This window comes from Astyanax mexicanus, chromosome 12 (genome assembly GCF_023375975.1).
Source record: "Astyanax mexicanus isolate ESR-SI-001 chromosome 12, AstMex3_surface, whole genome shotgun sequence".
Taxonomy (NCBI): Eukaryota; Metazoa; Chordata; class Actinopteri; order Characiformes; family Acestrorhamphidae; genus Astyanax; species Astyanax mexicanus.
In genome coordinates, this window is record NC_064419.1 from 5,400,001 (window position 1) to 5,420,000 (window position 20,000).

Consider the following 20,000-nt stretch of genomic DNA (forward strand, 5'->3'; position numbering starts at 1 on the left):
TGAGCAGACACCCCCACTTGTCTCTCTGTCTCTCACACACACACTTGCACTCACTTGCACACACGCACACTTGCACACACACACACACACTTGCACACACACACACACACTTGCACCTAAACTGTCCTATTAGCGTGTTTGAACGAATCTGATCTCGGCCCATTTGACCTCCACCTTCTCCCTGACCTCTATGTCACTCCCTGGAGAGATGAAGGCTACGCTGCGTGTGTGTGTGTATGTGTGTGTGTGTGTGTGTGTGTGTGTGTGAGCAAGCCTTGATGTCTGACTCAGAGCAAACACCCTCATGGTCAAACACACACTTTCTTTCTTTCTTTCTTTCTTTCTTTCTTTCTTTCTTTCTTTCTCTCTCTTTGTCTGTCTCTCTGTCTGTCTTCAATCCTGCCATCCTTCCACTCTTCCTCCACTGCAGGCCTACGTTAAAAAATATCATAAATAAATAAATCATCAAAAATAAATCATATATAAATTAATAAGAACAAAAAAAACGAATTATTCTCACAGAAAATTAAAAACACACTAAAATGCTTAGTAATGCATTCTTTTTTATTTAATCAAAAGTATAGCTGCACCCAGAAGGAAGTGTCTCAATTTATTATTTATTTTATTATTTTATTATTGAGCTGTACATATAGAAATAGTATGTAATACAGATGTCTCAGCATGAGTTGTAGAGGTTCCTAATGGTGTCCTGCGGTAATCAGTCCCATGCATAAAAATATTCTCATTTAGAGCATTTATTTGCAGAAAATGAGAAATGGTTGAAATAATAATTTTTTTTTTTTAATCACACTGTTTTTTTTTTTCATGCATCTTCGCATGTTTTCCTCCACCAGTCTTACACACTGCTTTTGAACGATATCTTTATGCCGCTCCTGGTGCAAACATTCGAGCAGTTCAGTTTGGTGGTTTGATGGTTTGTGATCATCCATCTTCCTCTTGATTATATTCCAGAGAAATGTCAAAGAAACTCATCATTTTTAAGTGTCTCTTATTTTTTTCAGAGCTGTACATTATATTGGATCTGATAGACAGTTCTTTTGTCTCAACCAACCCAAAAGTATTGGAACATGTTGCATTTGTCCAGAGAAACAGCTTAGAAACTACCAGACCTAAAGCTTAAAACTTAGAGGTGGAAATATCGAGAAAATAATTAATAACTAAGTAAATCCTCCTGGTGCTGCTCATGCATTCTGTCACAGTAATGAACCCTGTAATGAACTATCATCAAAATCCTCATGCATTCAACTAATATAGACTCTAATCTAACTACTACTGAAAACAAAACTCAGTAGTTGATTTGTACATTCAAAAACATGAGTTTGAGGTAAAATATGAATCAAAACATGATTAATTCCATGAAGATTTACAGATTCTGGAAACTTGTACATCTCTGACATATTTGAGCAGCTCAATGTCTTCTCGTATAAAGAAAAATATTAGCATGTGGCCGAGACATACAGAGAATTAAAATTACTTACCTACAGCAATTACAGAAAATAGATATATCATGTAAAAAAATGGGAGACACTATATATACTTTACTTTACTTTTACTTTACATTACATTTGGCAGACGCTTTTGTCCAAAGCCACTTACAATATTGAAGTGCAAATAATAGAAGAGGTTAAGTACAAAATAATAGAAGTTAAAAATAAAGCATCTATAGATAGGGCCTTAAGGAGGTCAGAGGGAAATAATGGGATAGAGGAGTAGAGAAGAGGAAGAAGGAGATGAGGTTAGAATTACTTAGTTTGTTAGAGGTGTTAGGAGAGTAAGTGCTCTTTGAAGAGCTCTGTCTTCAGGAGTTTATTAAAGATAGCGAGAGATTCTCCTGATCTGGTAGTGGAAGGTAGTTTGTTCCACCATTGGGGAACTCTGTATGAGAACAGTCTGGATTGCTTTGAGTGAGTGTTTGGCAAAGCGAGGCGACGTTCACTGGAGGAGCGCAGCGGCCGGGAGGTAGCGTAAGCCTTCAGGAGCGAGTGCAGGTAGGAAGGAGCCTGTACTGTCATCACCTTGTAGGCGATTGTAAGAGCTTTGAATTTGATGCGAGCAGCAACCGGTAGCCAGTGGAGCTCAATGAGCAGCGGAGTGACATGTGCCCGTTTTGGTTGGTTGAAGACCAAACGTGCTGCTGCATTCTGAATCACATATATATATACAATACATCAAGGACACAAATAGACTTACGTGAGACAGAAGACAATAGTGCAGTAGTGATAGGGGGGTGATAAAGATGGGATGACAGTACAAGTATAAACAGAACCCGTATAAACAGAAGTACACAATCTAGTGCACTGAATAGTGTTGGTGAATAGGCTGTAGACATTCAGGCTTATTCAGTGCTCTTAACTATGTTTTGGAACTACAAGCCCAGAGAGGGAAATCACTTCTTAACATGAATTTATTCTCTAAACTTGAAGGCCTTCCGCTCGATCCACGTCCAAATTTCCTCTCAGAACGGCTGTATATCTGGGCCACCACTGGCTAAATTAATGGCGCCCCCGTGATGTACTTCCTGCTCTTGTTGGCTTGAGCGTAGCGATGAAATAAAGGCGCTAGGCTAAACAAATCTTCGCAAAGGCGCCGAAAATGGCAAAAAAGCAAACGCTTGCTTTTTTTTTCCCTTTTTGAGCCGGGCTGAGGTTTTCACCTCTATTCTCCACAGCGGCTGATCCGTCCTCTCCATCCTGGCCATTATTCGGCGGGAGCAAAATGTCCGGGGCTAATCTGTAAACCTTTTTAGCCCCATAGCATTCGGGGGGTCAAATGATGGCGCCAGCCGCTTTGTACCGCCTAATAGAATCAAATATATGTTTATTAAAGGCAGAATTCATTATGGGAGTATCTTTTGGATAAAGTCATATTTGTTATGTTCTGAGTGAGTGTGTGTGTGTGTGTGTATTAGTGTGTGTGTGGTGTGTCTTTTCACACACTCTCTGTAGAGTAGCTTTCATGTGTGTGTAATTATCATGCATCATTATAGTGTGATTGTCGCGGCCGGATCATCAAAGCTCAGCACGCGCTCCTCTCTCGCACCAGAGTGGTGCATCACCCCCCCACCCCCCCTCCCCACCTACCCACCCACTACCATCACACACACACACACACACACACACACAGTGTCTTTTTTTTTAGGCATGAATTTGCCAGCGTCTGTTTTTGAGTGCACTCTCTCTCCAGCTCAAAGAGAGCGCCTCGCACGCCCGCTGTGAAGTGCCCCCTCGTCACCGAAGAATGAAGCGGTGAAAACGTCGAGAAAACCTGTGAACCACAACGCGCTCGCCCACAACACACACACATACTGTATACACACACATATACAACACACACACACACACACACATAAAAAATATGAGCACGCACCTACACCCCTCCCTCTGCCAAAATATTTATCTCAGAGTGATTAGCATGTGTGTGCGGCCTACTGACAGAACTGAGGCCTCAAAAAAAAGAATAAAAAAAAGCCACGACACACAGTTTTCACCATTTTCTTCTTTTTTACATCCACACACACATTTTCTCTCTCTGGGAAAATATTTATTTCACAGTGTAATATGGGTAATCATATGTGTAGCCTATGACAGGCCTTTTGAACGCCGTTCTGACGACAGGGTTTCCGTGTTCAGGTGTTTAACCCTTGTGTGGTGTTCATATTTTTGTTACTCGTTTACTTTGTTACTTGTATTTAATTCAGCAAAATTAAGCAATTTTACATTAAAATGCTTTACACATGCTCGCTTCACCTAAATTGCAAGCAATATAAACAGCTTACATGGTTAATATTTGCCCTTTACCTTTCTTATGTTACATTTCTTTCAAAAATTGCTACTCTTTTTTTTATTAGTTTTTTAATAAAATGTAAAAGAAAATGAATTAAAGTCAAGATATGAGTAGAAAATTTGTTTAGTTTCAAATTTACAAATGAAGCAATGTTTATTAGCTCTTGGCCAAACATACTGTATGTAATATAAATGGTTGGGGGGGGGGTGTACAGTGTGTGTTTGTCGAAAATGTGTTTGGATATATGTTTCATGACCTAGATTAGCAAAGTATAATTTAGATCTGTTAAAGCTTTGATAGCGGAAGAATAAATTTTATTCAAAAGTTTATTCTGTGATTGTTATAACTAGTTGATGAACACAACTTTAACGAATGCTCATCAAAGTGAACACACTTTAATCACTGCTTTTTTATAGCTGCAGTGTAAGGGTCCGAAAAAAAGGTTGTTGTGTCCTGTGTCCTCTTAAGGCCATAATGCGTGCGTGTGTGTGTAGAGGCCATCTAACAATTTTAAGACAATTTGAGGACCTACATTAAGAACATAAGAACATTTCTTTATTAAGGGAAAAAAGTGTTTATTCACAAAGAATCTACAGAGGAGTGCACCATGTTTTTTTTTTTTTTCCAGGAAAGACAAATTTTCACTCGCACAACCAGCCGTCCTCATTCTGTGCTGAAGTTTAAATGCTGCTCTACCCCGTCCTGGTGAGGTGTTAAGCCTTAACCTTGGAGTCAAAGCCACAAAACACACACAAAACACACACACACACACACACACACACACAAACACACACACAGGCTGGGCAATCAGGGGGTGGAGAGGGGTCCTGAAGGTGTGTGGGCAAAGCCAAGGCTCTGCCACATTATATGCTTTAACATGGCTGGCAAATCCAGCGCGGTTAAACAAACTTAACCTTCATTTGTGAAACGGTGCGACTCAAAGGGCAAAAAACGACTCGGGCAAGTAATTACCACCCGGGGACGGCAACAGGGGAACGGAGAGAGAGAACGAGCGGGAGAAGAGGAACGGAACAGGAATCATTTAAGGGGACCAGGCATTTTTAATGAGTTTGCTCAGAAATTGATTTTCCGCAGTAATCTTTTATTTATATGCAGTGGGTGCTCTAACCCACGCCCAGGGAAGGGGTCAGCATGGCCTGATCCCTGCCAGCAGCCCCACACGCTCAAACAACGGCCCAAAGCCCAGGGAAAATGGTATTTTAGCAAAGGCAAACATTGTCCTGTCTGGACTTAAGGGCCGAAATAGCTGTTTGCTTTAAAAGTTGTTCCTCTCTGAGTCATATTATGAGCACTTCCCATAGAAACCGGGTTTTACTGATGTGTTTGGAGAATCGTTTCCAAATGTCGTTATTGTGCGTGTTATAAAATTGATCTAAACAAGGTACCACTTTAAAATAAGACTACCTTTATAAGTAGTCTTAAGTTTATAAATGGTTTACAATTAGTTTATAAATGGTTTACAATTTAGGTTGTAAATGCCTTAAAAATCATTAATAATCAGTTATAACTCATATGTAGAAAGGGCAACAGTATAGATGCTGTGGGTTCACTATTTGACAAACAACAGGTCATTGTTGCCCTTTCTACGTATGTGTTATAACTGATTATTAATGATTTTTAAGGCATTTACAACCTAATTATTAACCATTAATAAACTAATTTTAAACCATTTATAACCCCTTTATAAAGGTAGTCTAATTTTAAAGTGGTACCCTAAAAAAGTATCAATGGGCAATGAAATTCCTTTTAAACAACAGACATTTATTTCTCACACAAAGTACAAACATTTACAGTGTAGACTCAATATTGTTTTACTATAGATTTCTGTGATATTCTGGCAATAAACAGCAAAGGAAACTAAGCACAAGCACTCAACTAGAATTACCAGTTTAGTGTATGGTCTTTAGCTGCTTGTCCTCAGCAAACTGTTTGCAGGCTTTCTTGGGTATCAGCTTCAGAAGAGGCTACCTTCTAAGACAGTGGGCCCTATTTTAGTGATCTATATCATATTGGTCAATTGTAGATTGAGTTGTTTGATTTAGGTGGTGTTGGTGTGTCTTTGGTATCATGAGGACGCAAAAACTATGTATTGCGCTGCTTAAAACACGCCAGATATTTACCTGAACACACCTCACTTCCAGACCACCACACCTATCAGCGTAGATTTATGCCTAATCCCTAACAGAATTTAGGCACAAGTTGTAAACATAGACTGATGATAGGGTGTAAGATAGCAATGAGCATTGTGACACGCCTTGCTCAGGGTGTACGATAGGACCCCATGTCGTGCAGACAGTGTTGACGCAGTGTGTTAAATAATTGGCCTACAAATAGATCTTGAGCTAACAAAAGAGAAAAAGTATGAATTGTGTGTCAATGAACAATAAAAAGCTATTAAAATTGCTCATATTTTACTTTGATTTAATCGTAATAATATCGTAATTGTAATAAATTAGCTTAAGTCACACTCTTAGCATAAGACATTATCCTAAACCCTGATCAAAAGAGAATTAAAACATTTTTTCACAGGTGATCATACAGCATCATGAGGAGATGACTTCCAAAAAATGACTTTTAGACAATTATTTTAACTGGCCCCAGAAAATATTTAACAAAAAGTAAAAAATGACATCAGAAAATGTAATTTACCCTTTATAGACTGGGCCAGATGCTTTCCCTTGTTGTTTTACTACAGTATTTTTTGAATCTGTGTTCATGTGATGATGTTATATGTGTTATGAAATTGGTCCAAAAATAGATCTTGAGCTAACAGAAGCCAGAGTTATGTAAGTGTCACTGGGTAAATATGAATTAGCGAGTGAAACAAACAGGGCACTGTGTTTGTCGCCACACTATAACTTTACATCTCATAAAAATGCATAAATTTCCCGTCTCTGTTCCAGTAGCTGTGTGTAAATAATACAGGACCGTAATCAGAGGAAGCAACAGAATAAAGTCAAAAAATGAATGAGCTTGTATCCTTTCTCTTCTGCTTCCTCTTTTTCTGACAATTTTATTGTTATTTTTCTGTAAGCATCTTACCTGATGCATATTTATAGCCATTATAAGTACTCTAGTTTAAATCATGGAGAGTGTTAAGGATCTTTTTGCTTTTTGCTGCTACTTTTCATAAAGCTTTAAGAGTTCAGAAATCAATATTTGGTTGAATAACCCTGGTTTTTAATCACCCTGGTTTTCATGCATTTTGGCATCATGTTCTCCTCCACCAGTCTTACACACTGCTTTTGGATAACTTTATGCTTTACACTTCTGGTGCAAAAATTCAAGCAGTTCATTTTGGTTTGATGTCCTGTGATCATCCATCTTCCTCTTGATTATATTCCAGAGGTATATTAATATTAAATATTATATTTATATTAAATATGATTATTATTATTATTATTATTATTATTATTATTATTATTATTATTATTACTATTATTATTATTATTATTAGCAGATTTATTATTAGTAGCTAGTATATATTCTTCTAGTGAAGACCATCTTCACTGCCACAGTTCCAGCTCTCTACTGCAGGTTAGCACTGCCACCTAGTGGTAATCCCCTGGTTGGGATGTGTGTGTGAACAGTGTGAACAGTTTTTTTTTAGAACAGTTTCTGATTTGTGTTAGAGCTGCTGCTGATGTAATGTGTTTCAGACAGTGAGTTTGATGCGTAATAAAATCAGATTTTCCACACAGAATTAGATTAATAGAGGTCCTTTCAGTTGAACTCATAAAGCGGACAAAGCTTAAAACTTTTCTTTAGCAATTAACAGAGCCATTAAACTTATTTTAGGTCGATATTGCAGGTTCAGTTATTAATAATATGAATTTAATTATTTTTTTATGGCGTCGCATCAATGTCAAACGTCGGGGGCGCAAAAATACCAGGTGAAAAAAATTAACCAGCGTGTTTTAACATTTTGCGTGTGTAAATTAACTTATTGGGAGCGCAAAAAAGGGCAATGGTTTGCGCGCTGAACAGAATATTGCTCTCGAGCTTTATTTTTAATTTTTTCCTCCCGAATTCACAGTTCTCCTCGCGCGCCGTGCGAATTACCTGCGGCATTTGTTTTTGCTCGAGTTTGAAAGGGGTGGTTTTGACAGTTTGGAAAATAAACACCTGAAAGGAGGAAAATGAAGCTCGAGAGCAATATTTTTTAAGCACGCACACAATTCCTTTTTTTTTTTTGTTAAAACAGGCTAGTTATTTTTTTTTTTGCCTGGTATTTTTTGCGCCTCCGACTTTTGACATGTTCTCATACTTTGCTGAGGTAAAGCTTAAAGGAGAAATCTGGTGTGAACTTGAACTACATCACTTTTAGCCAAGGCTTCCAACAGGCTTACAAAGTGGCATATAAATGAAAAAATACAGTATTATAGAGATATTTTCAGCTGAAATCCATGCATTTCACTGCAGAAAGTGATTAAGCTGGATAATAGGATTTCTGTGTAGTATGAAGTTCTATAAATATGATTGTGTACCTTCAGAACAATATAATTTAGGATGTAATAATTGTAATCGCATGTAGTTTATGTGTGTAAACCCCCAGCACAATAAACTTTCCATATAAAAGAAAAAACAAACGTGTAAATATTTCTATATGTGAAATATTTTTTATAGTATTTTTATATTATAATAGTTTTATACTGTAGATTCTTCTAAATTAGCAGTACATTTATCTTTGAGTACAGATCTGCACACTCTTGGTATTTTAATCTCAGCGTCTTCATGAAGGAGAGTCACCTGGAATAGTTTTCTCAGCATCTTGAAGGAAGGAGTTCCTGGAGGTGCTGAACAACAGCTGCTGCTTTTCCCTCATGCTGTGAAGCTTCAGCTTCAGTTCAGTTCAGATCAGGAGATTAACGTGGAGGACAAACAGTTTTTTTATTGTTTACTACATAATTCCATATGTGTCCCTTGACTTTAATATTAATCTACAATGTAGAAAATAAGGCAAATAAAGAAATAAAGAAAAACACTGAATGAGAAGGTGTGCTGAAATGGTTGACTGGCACTGTATATATTTACATGTTTCTTAAATACATTTTTCATCTCTCTTTTTTTCTGTATGTGTTCCTGTCCAAAATTTGGAATAATAATACTATAGCTTTAGGAAAAAGCTTGTGCTTTCCTACCTGCAGGGGGCAGTATAGGCACACTGGACTGTGTATAACTCAGCTAGTCTGCATCAGAGTTGAACTGTATAGAGTTTTTTGTGCTTTAACACACTTTAACACACTTTAACACATTTTAACATACTACACCACACTTTAAAAAACTTAAAGACACCCAGAAATAGCAGGTGCATCCAAACATATACACACAAAGTCATTAATAGCTTAAAAATCATTATAATAATACAATTTTACTCAGCATTTCCATATTTTCACTTTATTTTTCAATAATTGACAAAATGCATGAAAATATACTCTGCAAGAAATAATAAATATACACATTTCTTTATGAACAAAATGCACAATTTACAAAACATAGGTTGTATTTCAGTTACACCATCACATTATTATTATTATTATTATTATTATTATTATTATTATTATTATTATTATTATTTAACTAATACACTGGTCTATTTATTGCTTAACACTTTATTGTTTAATAAAGTGTTTGCTCATCAGTTTGCTCTGATGATATTATGGGCTGTCTACAAAACCAGGCAGATAAATACTACTTATTTGTACTCAGTTCCACATTTGCAATATATATATATATAAAATATCAAAATAGCTTTCTGAAGCCTGATCTTCTGCTACAGGCCCATTTATCATTAGAGTCTTTCTGAATGTACAGTAAGTGTTTATGTGTGGCCTGGGTTTGATTAGGTGTATCCGAGCGTGTGTGTGTGTGTGTGTGTGTGTGTGAGTGACTGTCTCCAGTGGTTAGGAGGTGAACAGCAGCAGCAGGTGTGAGAGGAGGCAGGTGAGCAGGGCTGGGAACAGGCTGCTGGGTCTGGGTGAAGCTGAAGCTGGGAGTAAGGTCTCCTCTGAATCAGTGAGGAACGTCCTCTTCCTGTGTTCCTGCTGTGTTAGAGGAGGCTCCACCGTCACGTAGCCATTTGTTATCCTGACATTCGGAAGTGGAGTTGAGCTATGATGAATATAAACACAGAAATACAGCTTTAATCTGCTTTAAGTCAAATGCAAACATACTAGTGCATCTCAAAAATTAGAATATCATTGAAAAGTTACTTTATTACAGTAAAAAAAAAAAAATAATAGACCACTTCAGTCTCTGAATCAGTTTCTCAGATTTTGCTATTTATAGGTATATGTTTGAGTAAAATTAATATTGTTGTTTTATTCTATAAACTACAGACAAAAAAGGCAGAGCTTTTAGACCTCAAATAATGCAAAGAAAAAGATTTTTGGTTTCCATGCATTTGGTTTTAGCATGTTCTCCTCCACCAGTCTTACACACTGCTTTTGGATAACTTTATGCCACTTCTGGTGCAAACATCTCATTCTTCTTAGTCTTGATTATATTTCAGAGTTTTTTTATTTGGTAAAATTAAAGAAACTCATATTTTTAAGAGCTGGTCCCTTATTTTTTTAAACGGTATATTATATAGATGTATTACAGACAGAGTGATCTATTTTAAGTGCTTATTTCTTTTATTGTTGATGATTATGGCTTACAGCCAATAAGAATATGTGTCTTAGAAAATTAGAATATTATATAAGACCAATTGGTACTTTTGGCAGTGTGGGCAGTGTGCCAAGTCCAGCTGAAAAATGAAATCTGCATCTCTATAAAAGTTGTCAGTAGCAGAGGGAAGCATGAAGTGCTGTAAGATTTTGTGGGAAAACAAAACTGCACTGACTTTAGACTTGATCATAAAACACAGTGGATCAACACCAGCAGATGACATGTCTACTTTTGTGTTGTGTTTTTGTCTTTTTTGGTATTTCTGATTGGTTACTATACATTCATTTGCTTTCATCAATTATATGGACATATTTTTGGTGTAATTTTAAAAGTGGATTGCTCACAAAGTTGCTGCTTGAAACTCAATGTGGGCGTGGCCTCACCTGTCTCCAATTCGCACCCACAGGTCGCTAAACAGCCGCTGCCGGCTGTGCCCTCGGTGGGCCTTGTGGGGGCGCTTGTGTCTCCCGAACTCCTCCAGCTGGCTCAGACTGTCAGGTAGCAGCAGGTGAGGCAGGTCCTCCTCCAGCTCTGGAGGTTCTGATGGCCACTCTGTTTCATCTGTTTCAGGCTCTGTGCTCCCCCTTACCAGAGTCGGAGTGGTATCACCCACCTCAGCCCAGCTTCTGAGACAGAACCATAAGAAAGCAGAAACAGGGGGGTTATATAGGTTACAACAGTTGGGCTGCACCAACTATTACAGCATTAAAGCAACTCTATGTAATATGGTTATCATGTCCCATGACTTTTGCCATGTGCCCATGATCATTACCATCCACTGCGCTGTCCACTCTGGGCGGTAATTCCCTCTATGACGTATTTCCAGTACACACATTTGACACAAAGTCCCACCCATCTTTATGAGACCACACTCCGACTCATCACATCACATTCACATCACAAGTTCAGTCTCACTCACAAGATAACACCTCACTACTAATACAGGTCAAATTACTCATCAAATTACCATGGCTTTGGCATTTCTATGTCCAAATTTGAGGCTGGTAACACCGATGAATTTATCCTGTGCAACAAAGGTAACTCTTGGTCTTTCTTTCCCAGGTGCGATCCTGATGAGTGCCAGTTTCATCATAATTTTTTTTTGTACTTTCTTTGAGATACTTTCAAACATTTTAAAATGTTTCATATTAAATGACCTTCATTTCTTAAAATATTTTTTTTGGGAACACTTTCTATGAATGTCATCTCTATAAGACACTATAAACAAAATATTCATAACACATTATAATGCATTCATAAGGCATTACAAACATGGCTATACACATTTATAAAACTCTATAATTCATCATAGCCATGTTTATTATGCATCATGAACTGTGATTATAATGCATTAATAGCTGCGTTTATAACATGTTATACGTCAATACCAAGAAATTCAGTCCCAGCTTGTAGACTAGACTTGTATCATGACTAAAACAGCTTCCAACTTATATTTGTCTTGAATATAATATTAGTTATAGTCAATTATAATGTATTATAACAGGTCTTTGTGCACTCTAAGTAAAGTGACAGACTTTCATTGTGGGACTAGATTATTAACGATAGATATAAACTATTTTAACATGTATATCATAAGCATAGCTTATAATGTATTATGATCACAAGTTGTAATGCTTAATAAACATGGCTATAGCGGGTTATGCATTTTTATCAATATTAGAGGCATGTTTATAATGCCTTATGACGTATTTCCAGTACACACATTTGACACAAAGTCCCACCCATCTTTATGAGACCACACTCCGACTCATCACATCACATTCACATCACAAGTTCAGTCTCACTCACAAGATAACACCTCACCACTAATACAGGTCAAATTACTCATCAAATTACCATGGCTTTGGCATTTCTATGTCCAAATTTGAGGCTGGTAACACTGATGAATTTATCCTGTGCAACAAATGTAACTCTTGGTCTTTCTTTCCCAGGTGCGATCCTGATGAGTGCCAGTTTCATCAAAAAAAATTTTTGTACTTTTTTTGAGATACTTTCAAACATTTTAAAATGTTTCATATTTCATATTTTTATCAATATTAGAGGCATGTTTATAATACCTTATGAATGCATTATAACATATTATGAATGTAGTTATAGAGTCTAATAAAGATGACATTCATAGAAAGTGTACTGTATACCTGTAACTCTACCTCTTCACAATTTTACAACTGATGCACTCAAGCACTTTAAAAGGACAGGAAATTCAAGTAATTAACTCTTGATGAGTTCAGCACAGCTGTTAACTGAAAGCCTGAATTCCAGGTGACTCTACCTCATAAAGCTGATGGAGAAAATCCAACGGAGATGTGCAAAACTGTATCTATCTAAGCAAGAGGTGATATTTTTTGAAGAATATACATTTTTATATGAACATTTTCTGCTTTCTTTAACAGTTTTGTGTACTAAATAATTCCATAAAAATGTTTTTTTCATAGTTTGGATGACTTTAATATTAATATTATTAATTATTAATTAATATTAATCAGCAAAGCAAAGAATATTTAAGGTGGGTCCAAACGTTTGACTGGTTCTATACATAGTATATTATATAATATTTCGTACTATAAAAATATGAGCATGTGCATAATATCACTTATCATTTCAGGGAGCTGGGAAAATTTAAAGGAGGTGCTGAATTCTTCCACAGTCCATTATCATGTTATTATTCCCTGCCTCTGATAACACAGACTTTGAACCTCCCCAACAGATGTACACACACACACACACACACACATAGACACACACACACACATATTCTTGCAAAGCACGCAAAGAATTTACAATGTGCCAAAATAACCCACTGACCACAAGGGAAATGGGTGCCCTAATCTGGCACTTTAAAGGACCCACAGCACTGGGACCAGTTATGAGCTTTCAGTGTGAGGAGGCTTTTTTCATGATTTAGAACAGAGAGGGTGAATTAAGAACAGCATGATGCTCAAAAATTACCAAAACTGAGGATGCCATTCAAGCCTCCAGCTAAATATTCACCACATAATGTCTCCAGCTCGGTTTAGTGGTTCTCCAACTCAAACCACATCAACTTTGTCGGGTAATTAACTGATGAGCTGATGAAGTGTGCAGGAGGAGGGCAATTATCAAACTTTGTTGGAGACCATCTCTCTGAGACTGGAGCTAAATGAGTTAATTTACCTTTATTTGAACTAATTTAACTAATTTACTTACTTTTACTCACTCTCTCACCTGTCCTTAAGTCTTTACTTTTTCACTTTTTTCTCATTCTCATTCTACTCAATCACTTACTCACTTACTAACTCATTCCCTCACTTTGCCAACTCTCCCCTCACCTCCTGTCCTCTCCTCTCAAATTGTCTCTCCTTGACTCTATCCTTGTATATCTCCCCTCTGCTCCCCTTGCCTCCCCCTTTCTCACTTTGTCTACCCTTGTCTATCTCCCGTCATTTTCCCCATTTACTGTCTGCCCAACCCTCCTCTTGTCCTTCTCCCATCGTCTCCCCTCTTCTCATCTTTTCTCCCCATGTGTTTTCCCTTCTTTACGCTTGTCCCCATCTACCGTCATCTCACTTCTGCTCACTCTTTCTCCCTTCATCTCTTCTCTCCTAGTTTCCCCTTGCCTCCCATTTTCTCCCTTTGTCTCCTGCTTTCTCTCTTCGTCTATTTTTGTCACTGTCATGTAATTTCCCTTCTTCTCCATGTCATCCCTAATCTGTTTCCCCTCATCTCCTCTTTGCTTACTTCTTCTCCTCTGTTCTCCCCTTGTTTTACCCTAGTGTTCCATCTGCTTCCCTTGTATCCCCCTTTCCCATCTCCCCTCATTCTCCCCTCGTCTCCCATGACCTCTCATTTTCTCCCCTTGTCTCCCCTTTCTCCCTCTATCTACCTTGTCTGTCATGTTATTTCCCATCTCCTTCTAGTTTTCCCATTCTACTTTCATTTCCTAACATATGTCTCCCCTCATCTCCTCCTTTCATCCTCTTCTCCTCTCCGCTTACTCCTTCTCCCATTGTTTCCACTTTTCTTCTCTTTTCTTCGTTTGTGTTTCCCCTCGGTTTTACCCTAGTATTTCCTTTGCTTCCCTTGTTTCCCCTCTTCTTCAGTCTTGTTCCCCATCTCCCCTCTGCTCCCTTATTCTCCCCTCGCTTCCATTTTCTCCTCTTTGTCTCCCCATTCTACTCTCATTTCCCATACCCTCCTTCTTCTACCACCCTTGACTCCTCTCTACCCTTCTCTGCTCCCCTTTTCACCCCCTTCTATTTTCCTGCTTTGCTCCCATCCCCTTTTCCCATCATTTCCATATGTCCCCCCCTCATCTCTTACTTTTCCCCTTTGTCTCCCCTCATCTCCTCCTTTCCCCCTCATCTCTCCTCTTCTCCTCTTGTCTTCCCTTGCTTTTCACTCTTTCTCTCACTGACTCTCACTTACTCATTCTCACCAGCTGTCAGAATACCAGTCCAACCGCTCCATTCAGCCCCAGTTGAAGTGTGTAACAGCTGTAATAGGCAGTGGGCAGGTTTGGTGGTTGGCATTGGTTGGCTATTCTCAGCCGCTCAACCCGCTAATTTCCCCCTTTTTGCTCTTATTTTTCCATTTGTGCTCTTGTTTAAAGAGGGTGTTGAAACCGTTAAAGCTGCTATTTTAATCGACTCAACCTGTTCTGGGCCTGGAACAAAACTCTGGCTTCCCTCCTCTCTCCCCTCACCTCCCGTCTTCTCCCCTCATCTTTTCCCTTCTCCCCTTTGTCTCCCTCTTTATTCCTTGTCTCTCCTCTGCTCCTCTCATCTCTCCCCTTCTTCCCTTGTCTCCCATCTTTTCCCCTTGTCCCCCCTCTTCTCCCCTCGCCTCCCATATTCTCCACTCAACTTTCCCCTTCTCCACTTGTCTCTCCCCTCTTCTTCACTTGTCTCCTGTCTTCTCTCCTTATTTCTCCTCTTCTCTCCTTGTCTCTATCCAATTCCCCTTGTCTTCCCTCTTTTCCCTTTGTCTCTCATCATCTCCCCTCTTCTTTCCTTGTGTTTCGCCTTCTCCCTTATCTCTTCCCTTTTTCCCTTGTCTCCCTTTTTCTCCCCTCACCACCTTTCTTCCTTCATCTCCCCTTGTTCCCCCTTTTACCCTTGTTTTCTCTTGTCTGTCTTACCTCTTGTTCTCCATCTTCATATGTCTCCCCTCTGATCCCTCCTTCTCCCCTTGTCTCCCCTCTTCCCTTATCTCTCTTCTCCCCTTGGCTCCCGTCATCTCCCCTCATCTTTCCCATTCTCTACTTGTCTTCCTTCTTCTTTCCTTGTGTCTCATCTTCTCCCGTCATCTTTCCCCTTTTTCCCTTGTCTCTCATTTTCTCCCCTTATCTTCCCTTGTTCCTCCTTCTACACTCGTTTTCTTACCTCTTGTCCTCCATTTCCATTTGTCTCCCCTTTGCTTCCTTCTTCCTTCTCCCTGTTTCACCCTTGTCTCCCCTTTGCCTCCCTTGTCTCCCCTTATCTGCCTTCATTTTCTCTCTTTTCCTCTGGTCTCCTTTTTGTTTTCTTCCTTCTCCTCTCTGCTCCCCTGCTTTCCCCCTTTTCCCCTCGTCTCCTTTCTTGCTCACCTAAACTCCCTTCGTCTCCCCTCGCCTCCTCTCTGTTCTCCTCTATATAAGCCCGTTGAGTAATGGCTTGGGTATGCCAGACATCAGGGAGTTCGTCTTTTGCGTGAGCAGACCCAGCACCCGTCTCCGAAAGACGAATGGGCCGGGCCCGGGTGCCATTTGAGTTGGCAAAGCTACGGTCTGGCCCATCTCATCGTGATTAGCGGGGGGCTTATGGGGGATGGAGGGTGGATCAAAGGCATGCCTCAGCTCTGTTTGCAGTTTAAATGCTGTGTGCGCGATGCCGGCACGCTGAATTACAATGTGCCGAGCACGTCGATGTGGTGGACCGTGATGCGCTGACCGGAGTGTATATGCATTTTTCCCTGGTGCGTTCAATTAAATATGAAGTTCGTTATTTAATTTCGACCAGAGTTATTATGTGTGCAGCGCTAGATAATTGGGCAAGAGGGAAAAAAAGAGAGGTTTAAAAGAGAGGAAAAGAACACAGATGGTGGAAGTGGTGAGGAGGAACGTAGAAAGATGAGAAGGGGATAAAAAAGAGAGAGAAAATGAGAAAAGCAAGAAAGAAAGAGATAGAGTGTAAATGTAATGCATGTGGACAGATGTAATTGTTTCATTACAGTATTATGAGCTGTGTAGGCATGTGGGTGTGTGGGATGGTGGCGGTGGTTGGGGGTGGTGTGGGGTATGGGTAATGATTCATTCGGCAACCTCTCATTGGACCAATCAGTAAATCAAAGTAAATACTTTTAATACACTATATATAATACACTATAATGTTGTTAATTGATTTAGTAATTTTACTGAATTGAAACACACTGGCTCTATCTGAATTTACAGTACCTATAAAAACAGTTCAGATACACCTTATACATATATTCATATGTTTTTATTTTTTTCTGTTTTTTCCTACATTGTAAGTTAATACTGTCATCCAGACTACGACCTCCTGGATGAGTTGCCCATGCCCTTTTGGGGGAATTTTAAAGGCCAGTCACTGCTGGGAAGATTCACCAGAATTATATGTTATCTCCATTCGTAAATAATAGCTCTCACTATGGTCCGATGGAGTCCCAAAGTTTTAGAAATGGCTTGTAATCAGGCCTGGTTGTGGCTAGTGACATTTACCTGAACTTTCCCCCCCAAAAATTAAAATTTAAGATCCTATCACAGTACCACGCTGGAAATCACTGAGCTCCCTAAAGCGACACATTATTTCACTAATGTTTGTATGCATGTCTAGCTGCTTGGTTTTTTTTTTACACCTTTGGCCATTGAAGTGATTGGAACTTGAGTTCAATGATTTGGATGTGGTGGGCAGATACTGTAACTATAATAATAGTGTATTATGTAAGTGAGTGATGGAGTTAGTGGATAAGTGTGAGAGAAAGAAAAAAAATCACTCACTGTGTGATAAGCTCCTGAGCTGGAGTGTGTTCCACCTGGTAGCCCTCCTGACGCAGGATGTCCAGCACACTGTGGTTGCCCAGGAAGTGACCTAACCAAACAGGAAACAGAAAACACCAAAATGACTGACCTTGTCATGTTGTCCTTTGCATACGCTATGTACAGACCACAATTTAAAGTCTTACTAAAGAAGTAAATCAAATGTGTTATCAAATGAATCCACTAATGTCTTGAAAAACAATTTCCATAGTATTAATCAGGTTTTATTTCAAATGATCTCAATAAAAGTTGTGAGCCATCCTTGACCATCACTGATCATCAGTAAATTTGGCATTTTTTCATTTGTAAATCAAGGGATCAGAGTCTGGAGGAAGAGTGGAGAGACACACAGTCCAAACTGCTTGAGGTCTAGTGTGAAGTTTCCACCAATCAGTGATGGTTTGGATAAAGAGACATGTCATCTGCTGGTGTTGATCCACTGTGTTTTATTATCAAGTCTAAAGTCAGTGCAGTTTTGTTTTCCCACAAAATCTTTAAACAGCACTTCATGCTTCTTCCCTCTGCTACTGACAACTTTTACGGAGATGCAGATTTCAGATTTCATTTTCCAGCAGGACTTGCAGGACACTGCCCGCACTTCCAAAAGTACCAATAGGTTTTATATAATATTAAAATTTTCTGAGACACTGAGACATTTTTGGGCTTAATCATCACTGACATAACCCTTGTGTGGTGTTCATATTTTTGTTTCTGGTTTTCTTTGTTACTTGTATTTAATTCAGCAAAATGAAGCAATTTTACATTAAAATGCTTTACACATGCTCGCTTCACCTAAATTGCAAGCAATATAAACAGCTTACATGGTTAATATTTGCCCTTTACCTTTCTTATGTTACATTTCTTTCAAAAAGTGCTACTCTTATTTTATTAGTTTTTAAATAAAATGTAAAAGAAAATGAATTAAACTCAAGATATGAGTAGAAAATTTGTTTAGTTTCAAATTTACAAATGAAGCAATGTTTATTAGCCCTTGGCCAAACATACTGTATGTAATATAAATGTGTAGTGGGGAGGGGTGGGGGGTGTATTTAGTGTGTGTTTATCGAAAATGTGTTTTGATATATGTTTTTCACAAAAAATTAGCCAATGCCAATGAGTTTGAGTTAGAAAAAATATATTTTTTGTATCATTTGATGAAAAATGAAAACAGGTCCCACAGACCCGAACACCACACAAGGGTTAAAGGAACTTTTTTAAGGATATTCTAATTCTTCTAATTCTAATGCACCTGTATGTTCTCATTAACTGAAGCTGTTCACTTTGTTCTGAACTACAAAAATGCACAAAAATTTTCATTTCATGCAGAACGCTCCCACGTCTCAAGCTCTCGTGTTCCCGCCCGTCCGCTACGGCTCTCTCGCGTCGCGCACACCCCTAATTCCTTCACTCTGGAGACATCAAACACACACACCCCTGCGCCACGCTGATGAAAGCTGTTTTATTTTCCCCGCGCGGCCCCGATAATCCCGCGTGTCACTCAACCCAGCAATAAGCGCTAATGCAGCCTGACCCCAGCGCCGGCCGGCGCGCTCCGAGGGCTTATTAACGGCACGCTGAAAATCTTCAAGGCTGTCTCTTTTCATGCTCCTTTAACGTCATTATTTTCCCGATCACTCGCGAGGACAGGGGGCGAGAGAGGGGCCCCCGCCGCGCTTTCTTGGACGCCGAGTTCAAAGGCTCCTGGCACGGAGCGTGAAGAGGCTACCGCCGAGCGGCGGTCAGATCTAACGGCCAGATTACAGCGGCTCAGGCGGCGCCTCGGCCCCCCGAACGGCGCAGAGAAACAGGAGCCCTATTGAAAGACCTTTTTTAACGCCCTGGCCTCTCTAAAAGTGTCAGGAGCAGCAGGAACGGATAGTGACCCTATTCCCAATGACCCAATGTTGGAGATCCTAACAACCCCAACCAAAACCACTAACCTTAATCAATTTGGTTTACTGTATATATACATCATTTTCTCCCTAATTTAATGTAAGGACAATCCCCCATGATTATCAAAGACCACAACCGTAGGACAGGTGGACAAGTGCATGCCTACTCATCCACTACATCCACTGAACTGAAAAAAATGTTGAGTAAAATTTACTATTTACAAAAGTTTCGCAACTTTCTGCATTTGCTTTTTTTAAGTAAATTTAATTTCAGATAAATTTAAGTAACTTCAACTCAGTTTAAAGACTTAAATGTTACACAATAATAAATAGTGAATAAAGTGAATAAGTAAATAAGTGAACTGAACATCAGTCAATCCTTTCTTTTACTAAACTTTACTTCATTTATACATACAATATTACCTAATTAATATTACTCAAATCATTTAGGACACACAATATATTATAATTCCTGAAATTTTAATATTTTTTAGTTAAAACACACATATTACAACACATGTCTCAACACATGGATGGCATGTAATACATTCTTTCTATACGTTATTTATACTTTATTTATA

The 20,000-nt window shown here is 38.9% G+C and overlaps 1 protein-coding gene across 1 annotated transcript in view; it reads right to left on the minus strand.

The window, feature by feature from the left end:
* Positions 1–9,254: 9,254 nt before the first annotated feature.
* The window catches only part of trabd2b (TraB domain containing 2B), a 99,495-nt gene continuing 88,749 nt past the window's right edge, over positions 9,255–20,000 (minus strand). Inside the window, 3 exon segments of the mRNA XM_022670197.2 lie at positions 9,255–9,936; positions 10,878–11,120; positions 17,489–17,579. Of these exon segments, the coding sequence (XP_022525918.1) occupies positions 9,729–9,936; positions 10,878–11,120; positions 17,489–17,579 (542 nt within the window). The 3' untranslated portion in view covers positions 9,255–9,728.